General features: G+C 40.6%; 1 protein-coding gene across 3 annotated transcripts in view; it reads right to left on the reverse strand.

The window, feature by feature from the left end:
• Nucleotides 1-3,762: 3,762 nt before the first annotated feature.
• nrp1a (neuropilin 1a) overlaps nucleotides 3,763-9,041 on the reverse strand; it is a 60,944-nt gene continuing 55,665 nt past the window's right edge. For all 3 annotated transcript variants that reach the window (XM_069151328.1, XM_069151326.1, XM_069151327.1), the window contains 5 exons: nucleotides 7,879-8,022; nucleotides 7,499-7,776; nucleotides 7,269-7,365; nucleotides 7,095-7,148; nucleotides 3,763-6,991 (listed from right to left, as the gene is read on the reverse strand). In XM_069151328.1, the coding sequence (XP_069007429.1) occupies nucleotides 6,705-6,991; nucleotides 7,095-7,148; nucleotides 7,269-7,365; nucleotides 7,499-7,776; nucleotides 7,879-8,022 (860 nt within the window). In that variant the 3' untranslated portion in view covers nucleotides 3,763-6,704. The remainder of the gene's footprint in view (nucleotides 6,992-7,094; nucleotides 7,149-7,268; nucleotides 7,366-7,498; nucleotides 7,777-7,878; nucleotides 8,023-9,041) is intronic.

Here is a 9,041-nt window from a genome sequence, read left to right on the forward strand (position 1 = left end):
GATGCTATACCTACATGTCAATTTAATGTTACATCAATCTGTATCTCCAATAAAGTGCACCTCTTTCATCATCATCATCATCATCATCATCACCACGTAGAACACATTCTAAAAACAAAAACAGGGTAACTACAAGATCATTGCTTTGTTTCTGTACAGTAATGCATATTTCTCTGCCGACATGCAGTTTAGCAGTGAAGAAAATAAGTTATATAAAATAAAAAAAAAATTAAGCAATAAGTAACCTATAGTTTCTTTGTGAAAAGTAAGCTACTGAGGAATGAAAACTTTGGATTTTTTTAAATTTTGTAAATGTACATGTCTCTTAAAGTCATTTCTTTCACTCATCTTTCACACCTTTTCTTATGAGGTGTATTCGAAAAGTTTTGATTGACTAATACAATCAAGTTTCTCAAAATATTAACAAAGAAAGAAGGAAAATCATGTTTTGTTGTTAAATATAGCTCTGAAAACCATGTGAAAACTTTTTGAAAGTGGAATTTTAAAAACGCATTAAATGTATAATTGTCACAACACATAAATTAACTTGTATAAAAGTAACAGTTTTTGTTTTTCAGTTTTCCACAGCACTGGAAGCACTGTAGAGGCCACATAAAACCCACCGAGGCACAAACTCTAAGGTTTTTGGATTGGTTTCAGTGAAAATAATCAACCCAGTCAGTTATTTATTTGCTTTAACCTTAGTGGAAAGTTATGTCTGCCTCAGCACAGGGGACATAGTGGAAAAATGTGAAAGAAAACAAATTATTAGGTCTGGAGGATCCTTGAATCCTGTTTAGTCTCCAGGGAGTGTTTACAAGGGAATGCAGCTCTTTATCTCCCTGTGCTCCCACAGATCCCTCGAGATGGGTGAAAAGTTGAATCAGCTTAAACAAGCTGGAATCTGCCCACTTTTTCCACTCTAGTTTTTATACAGTTAATCAGTCTGGCTATAGTTGGATAACTAGAAATATTTTTTTCACTGATATGAATCACACTCAAGAATTAAGAATAGAGACATTGCTGGAACTGGATGAATCAGTCAGCAAAATTAACAAAAAAAACCCGAAAGGGGTTTGTTTCAACAAATTAACTCAGGAAGTGGATGTGATGAAGATTGTGTGGAAGCAGGAAGCCAAATATTTGACATATCCTGTCAGAAGAGATATGCAAAATACACATCACACAGACTGTATGTGACCCAATGATAATAGACTTCACCATCTTATCTTAACTTACTTAAAATGCAGTGATCAAATGTAAAATCTGAAATAGCAAAATGTTATGCCATATAACCATCACAATAAACCCTATAAAATGGGTGCACGACATCACATAATAACAAAAAACAAGAACAATCTTACAAGAACAACACAAAGGGCAGGTTTATAATCCGTGGAACATCCATTTATTCCTTGTTCAACACTAGTGCTATAGTCTAGTTAGTACATTATTTCAGTATTTAAGAATTCTGATGCCACCCTGTGGTGTGATTGATTCACTGCATGGAAACAGGGAAAAAGCATAAAAAGCAGAGTTCACTTTTTTTTTTTTTAGTTCCATGTAAAATCTGTCATTAATCCTGTCATTAAAGTCACTCTGAGAGCAAACAACTGCCATGATAAAATAAGAACATGCTTTTTTTTTTTTTTTTTTTTATCACAGAAGACATTTTCACATGTGGTAGTAGGAAAAGCACAGGTGTTACTAATAACATTGAAGAAGGCTCTGCTTTGTTCAAGTGTCCCAGTAAACCATGACAGTGTGACAGTTGTCCACTGAGTGAACAATCCGAACACAGCAAGTGAACCTGCATGAACAACAGCAGCTGATGAACTCAGCCATAATTACCTTCACTATTGACACCTGTGTTTTGGCTTCTGTGACGTGCTCACAGTAAAAAGTCCTGGACAGTTGTCCCCTATATTGTCAGGAAGTCTAAGTCTAAAAACTAAACTAAAGCTAAGTCTAATGCCTTCCGAAATCTGATATCATTTATGTGGATGATATAAAATCCAGGAAAACAAAATGATTGAATCATCTGAACATGCACAGAATCAACTGATTCTTTATTTTCCTTCATGAGAATTTCTCATTTATTTGATAAACTATGCGCCCTTTATGTTGGAAACATGCTATGAAGTTATTTATGTAAAAAAACACTGTTTTGTTAAACTGTGCTCATATTTTAATTGCAGTTCGTTTAAAAAAAAAGGAAAAAAGAATCCATATTGTTCCACAGCGCCACCCAGTGACAAAATATCAGTGGACGTTCCCGCTGTTTCTCTGCTGAATTGATAACTAGTTTTAATGAGTCACACAGGGTTTATAAGAAGTATCACCCTCATTAATGTTAATCAGTATATTCTAATGCTCTACATATCAGGAATACATGTGGAAAACCCATATGGCAGATACTCCTGCAGTGTGACACTGACTTATTCAACAATTCTTCATTCAGACTGTTTAACCTGGAAAACAGCTGTATGGCATAATGACCAGAATACACTCATTAACAACCTACTGCCATTAATAGCTGAAGACCTGACTGATTATTAGAAAGTGATGGAATAATAACCCTGTATCAATGACTTTTAATGACTGTAGATTTAATGAAGCATCAGACATTTATGACTCTATTATTACAGAACACAAAGGACAAAAACAACACGGATTTTTCAAAACCTATTGCAACCCCAAACTCCCTCCTACTGCAGTCTAATCTACAGCTTCAGTGAACAACATATTAAAACAGCCAGAGGTAATAACTTTGCAGTCTGAAGCTTTTATTAAAAGGTGACTTCAACAGTCAAGAATGGTCCTGCTAAATGGATTCATGTCCAGACACTTTTTGTTTATGTTGTTCTGTTGATCACTTGAAGCTCAAACTCTCCATGAACTGTGCTCCATAAGTAAATGATTGATGATTCTCTGTCTCTTGCTTGCTCGACTGATGAATTAATTTATGCTGCTTTGCAAGATTATTAGTTGAAGTAGTTGCAGAAGAGGGGGAAAAGCATCTAGTTAGGCTGCTTGCTTATAAATCCCTTGTAGTTAATTGTGTGTGAAGGATGATTCAGCCAAACAACGCATGAGTCTAATTTGCTTGTTTATGATGATGGGGTCGAAGAATCGCTGTTTATTAAAGATGTGTTCATGTTTGAAGACATTTCTCATCACCAATAGCCACTGATGTTCTGTCCTTTCGTCTCCCATTCTGAACTGGAATGAAAATGAAACTATAAATAAACAAATTATCATCACTGTGCTGAACTGTACTGTGTGTTCAGACTTATTTCCTGTTAATACCCTGCAAGAATAAAACACACACACACACACACACACACACACACACACACACACACACACACACACACACACACACACACACACACACACACACACGTAAAACAAAAACAGTGAAATGAAGACAGTTTGATTTCAACTAATGATAGACCAGCATCAAAAACCAGCTGAGCACTGAGTGCAGCTCACATCAGCTTCTCATTAGTGGTCAGTATCCACCCTTTGCTCAATGGCATCATGTTCACCGCCATTTACTGCTCCAATAAGGTGGAGATTCATTGGAGACGTCACTGGAGTTGTTTCCATCTGCTCGGAAATCTGGCCATAAATATCCACCTTTCATTACTTATTGTCAGACTGAATGGGCTAATGTTGCTTTTTCTCTGATATCAAATGTACCAAAACAACTCCATTACACTTATAGTGATAAATTACCAAATAAATGATCAACCTCCGTCATATGAAGACGCCTTTTTATTGTATCTTTGGAAAGCGATGGCTGTGAGACAGACTAGACAAAATGTTCTTGTTTACACCACTGTCTTGCTGTAATGGTGCTTTCACATTACTTTGATGCAAAAAACAGATGTTGTTTCAAAGAGCTGCTAGCTGGGCTGCTGGTTAACCCTTTACAACAGGGCTGGGATGTACATCTGAGCAGAAACAGGGAGAGAAAAACTGCTGAAGGTTCAAATTTGGGATCACAACACAAATATTCCCTTTTCTTTTTAAGGCCTTTGCTGTTTTATTCATTTTTTTTCCCTACAACAGCAAATTACAGAAGCAGTATTGAAAATAAAAGTCTTATTTTCTTGTTCTTGTAAAAAAAAAAAGAAAAAAAAAAAGAATTTGCACAAAATTTGTATGACAGTACAAAACGAAGCGTTAATATGCCATGTAAATGTAGGGGGAGGGACATTACTGTTGAAAAATCTGTTATGCCTTTTTCAATAATGAAAACATCTCAATATTTTTACATTTCAGAATCGTATCACATAATCTGAAACTATATATATAAAAAAGATGAAAGAAAATGAACACGTGTTTTTTGTGTTTTTGACTTTCTTCTATTTTTTTTTTGCAAATGAACGCTATAAACACATAAACCTCTTAAATATATTTGTCAGTGCAACATTATTCCTTTTGAGTCCACGCTACAGTATCCTTTTTCTCGAGCTGCTGCAGCTCCGCTCCTCTACGGCTGAAAGCGCAGACGGGACGGTGTCGAGGCTGAGGAGAGTGGGCCGTCCCATCTGAAATGAACAAGCTGAGAATGTGTTCACCACGGCACGACATAGAAAGCACACGGATGTAAAAGAAGTCACCCTTCTCAGGATCAAGTTTTTGATTGTTTGATTGTGGTGCGGAAAACCACTGAGTTCTGGGCCCCACGGGCCTCTTGTGTCCTGATACTGTCAATCTCACACAGACTTCAGTCTGATTCTTTTCCCCTTTGAGTGAGGAGTGGTGGGATTGTCCCATCCATCCATCTGCAAATAGGAGTCTCAGTAGAGATTTGAAGAGTTCACATCGTAGTGACATCTGCACTTTTTTTTAAGCTTAAAAAGAGATAGAAAAACAGAGCTCTTCTCTCCAAGTGTCCTGCCATTCCCCCTCATGATTTTCTCTCTGGGGTCTCTGACAGGGCAAAGAAAGCGGTCAGTTCTGTTGTGAGTAGTTAATGAACTTGGTGAGAACCCCCAGCGAACAAGAACAGGGGCGACCATCCTTTGGTAAAGCCACGGAGGGAGGCCGGGTGACCTGATTCAGGTGATGCCACGCGATCCCCCGCTGTACCAGTGTCCCGTCCTAATGACATCAGAGCTGACATCACAACATTATGGCTGCTACACGTGAAACACGTAAAACTCTTTGCGGCCCAGAAGGCCTGAAGCTACACTACAGCATGTGGACAATACAAACTAGGTTCATAATGAGACACAGGTGTCTGGCTAAATTACGGATAGCACCATTTTTCAGTTAGTGTGTTCAACCCTCGGTTAACAGGTTTCTATCACGAGGAGATCAGAAACAAAGTGCATTCAAGCTGCATTGTCCACTTCTTCAGTGAACAATCCACAGTGACATTTGGAGGTGAGGAGATAAGTCTTAGCTAAAGCAAAGCAGTGATAATTGGTGGGTTTCTTTCTTTTTTTGGTATGATGGTGGACATTGAATATGTTTTACCACCTTTCCTATTATCCACATGAGCATGTTTGAAGCTCTCTGAAAATATTCTAGTGACCAGTGAAGAGATATGAAGTTATGAGAGGTTAGTTTAATTATTTAAGCAGTTTTTTGTACATGTGTTACCTTTTGATTCATTTGTCCTCCGGTGGTTTTCATGAAGTGGGTGTTTCGATGACACATGGCTTGAATGCACATTGAAATTGCTGTAACATCAGTGTCACACAAATTCTTCAGCTTGCCTGAGCAACGTAATCTAAAATGAGCACTGCACCTTCCACAAAACAGTCAGAAAATTGTATTTACACACACACAAACCCATGAAAAAAGGGATACTGCAGTTTTTTTTCCTTTTTACTTTCTTTAAAAAGGGCAATAAAATATATTAAAACTTATTTACAGTGTGTGGTTTTTTTGGACAGAAAACAAAATCAAAACAAAAACAAAGCGCTATGATAAATTGTACTCCTGTGTCGCAGGTATTTATAAGGTCATGTGCCCCTGTTTCCTGTCTTTATAACTTAAGCCAAGCACAGTAAAAAAAACAAAACAAAACACCCATATCAACAGAGGAGGCCAAACAAATTGTACTAAAGGCACTGTCAGAACCATACATTGCCATGAATGGGACCCTCACTTTAGAGCGATAGGGGTCGGAGGGGAACGGGTACATGTTTCAGGGTCAAAGGTTATGGGCACACTGTATGCCACACCGTGGGGCAAATCTACAGTCTTGCCAGATATGGTTCATTTAGGATTTTTGATACGTCTCTCATAAGTTGGAAAGAAAACAACAGCCATCATGAACTGATAATAAAAAAAAAAACATTTCTTTCCCAGAAAACGATAAATACTTTTAACATTATTAATAAATTGGTCTCAACACCAGCATCCGATTGTAAAAATGAATGAAAATCAAAATAGAAAATTAAAATATCATCTAAATCATCTGTACATATTTTTTTCCTGTATTTTATTTGTACACAGTGTCCCCTACTGGTAGGTTATTTTTACTGCAGCTCCTGAGAAAAGCGTGGGTCAGTCCAAACCTCCCATTGGTTCCTGAACCTGTCCCTCATCCAGGGAGGTGAGGGGTGTTGGCAGTCCCTTTGAGCCCGCCCCACTCGCAGATACACGAGAGGATATGCCTAGAGACAGTCTTGTGCGAGCTCGGCCAGTCATACAGTCACACGAGTGCGCTCAGTCCCTTCTTACGCCTCTGAGTACGAGCTCTGTACGTTGAGTTTGTCTTTCTTTAGCTTGACGCCGTCCACTAACTCAAAGTTATAGTTCTCCAGAGCTGATAAGTTCCTGTCCGACATGCCTCCGTGTGAGCAGGCGCAGTACAAGACCACGCCGCAGATGGCACCCAGGAAGACCCCCAGGGCAGACATGGCGATGATAGTGATGAGGATGGGGTCGAGCGTCTTCAGCATGTTGCCCGCTCCACTGATCTGATTGGTCTCCACAAAGTCCGGATATTCTGTGATTTCCTCAACTGGAGAAAAGAGGCAGAAACAGAGGATGAGAATGAGAAGTGAGGTCTAATGTATACCAAAAGCAAACACTTCCTGAAAGGAGGTAATGAGAAATAAACTTACGGATTTCATTGAAGCTATCCTCCGGAAGCATCGGCTCAGTGGGCACGTCAGGATCTGTGAACAGGAATTCTCATTAAATTCAGCGCTGAAGGAAAATAAGCTGCGGTCAGACCTGTATAGTTCAGACTAAGAACTGAATGCAGGCATTGTAACTATGACCACTAAAAGCCTCACCTTTACAGTCCAACATGCTGAGCCCATTGAGAACCTTAATGTCATCAACAGCAATGTCTCCCCAGCTCTTTTTCTCCACCAGACCTTCGATCACCACCTGGAAAACAAAAACACACGGTGAATTTTCAGCTACCTTTTCTTGAGCGACACAATGGAAAGAGCACAGGTGTGACTTATAGACTGAAAGGTTGTTCTCTTTTCCCCTGAAATTCATGAGAATGTCAATTTACCTGGTAGGGTTTGTTGGTGCGGGGCACGAGGACACGACCTTCCCTCCAGCGGTTGCCTTGGTGACCGCTGACGGTCCACAGCAGAATGTCGGCAGGTCCGTCCGTTGTCTGTTTGCGCTGTTTGATGTGCAGCGTGCCGATGTGCGACCCGAACATGTGATACCAGAAGGACACACACAGGTCAGAGTCTGGGGAGCTGACCATAGGGCTGACCAGCCGAGCCACCTCGGTCTCTTGGGGACCGGTCGCCAAGGTGTAGATGAAGTTCCCTGATCCACCTGTTGCATAAATAAACTTGTATCACTGACAAACATTGTCAACGGGACTGTTTTACAGCAGGAGGTTGCACATTTTTTGAAAGGGCCCTGCAGGACACTCACCTGTGTGGTCCATGTTGGGTCCAGTGTTGAGGGTCGGGGTGCCGCTGGACTGGATCTGCCACCTGGAACCAGTGTCCTCCGACGTCCAGCTGCAGAAGGACGGATCGTTGGCCCAGCCAAAGTCGCAGGCAAACCACAGAAAAGCTGCAAGTGTGTAGAAGAAAGGTCAGAATCATGTGTCGCAGGAGATCACACTTCATCATCCTCCCTTTTGCAAAAGGAGAAATTGCCAATAACTCCTGGAGTTTACTTGAAAAATGATCGCAGGGCTGGTCATGACATGACTTCAGGCTACACTTTGAGGCTTCCTCCACTTCTGATCAGCTACAAGCACTAGAGGGCAGCAAAGAATTGCAGGACATAACCTTCCAGTGCCACAGTTGGGGGAGGTAAAAGCAGACAACTCAGTAGGGAGAAGCAGATAGAAGGCAAATTATGGCTCTGACATGAAAAAGAGTGAACTGACAGCGTAGACCTCATGCGGGCCTTATATCTCGGCTGTGTTTAATGATCTCCTTTAATGAATGTAGCAGGGTATGTAAAGAGGGGGATAGAGAGAGGGACCCTGAGAACAGGCACAGCACAACGACAGGGACACGAAGACGGAGTCTGGACACGGTGTCCAGTTGAGAAAGAAACATTCATAGCAACCCGCTGAGAGCTAAGGATTTTAATGAGAGCGGGGACTTCAGATTTAAAGACAGCTATGGTAACAGTGCCGGGGCCCCACTCCAACAATGCAATACCCCATGGACACACGTCGCGCCGAAGAAGCCTCCACAGAGGGCCAGAAAAATGTGTGGGAGCGCAGGCTTGAGTGTTTTTCAAATTGGATAAAGAAATACTTCCAAGGAACACAAGGGAGAGAGATGTTTGGGATGTTAGCCATGGCTTTATACTCCAGCATGAGATGCCTCTGGAGATACACTGAGGCCGCTCTCCAAATGACAGAATATATGAGCCAATATTCCCTTTAATAATGGGAGGGCCTCTATTTATCCATTAAACACAAAGGATGGAATTCCCATGTGGAACCACATTTCAGACTCCAAGCCACGTCTTTTCACATAGAAATCCCATTCCCAATTAAAATGGCTTTGGTTTTTTTTGTTTTGTTCCATTGCTGGGAGGCTTTGACTGAGGCTACCAACAAGTTCTGGATG

This window comes from Embiotoca jacksoni, unplaced genomic scaffold (assembly GCF_022577435.1).
Source record: "Embiotoca jacksoni isolate LCO1_2020_lvr unplaced genomic scaffold, fEmbJac1.0.p SCAF_17, whole genome shotgun sequence".
NCBI lineage: Eukaryota > Metazoa > Chordata > Actinopteri > Embiotocidae > Embiotoca > Embiotoca jacksoni.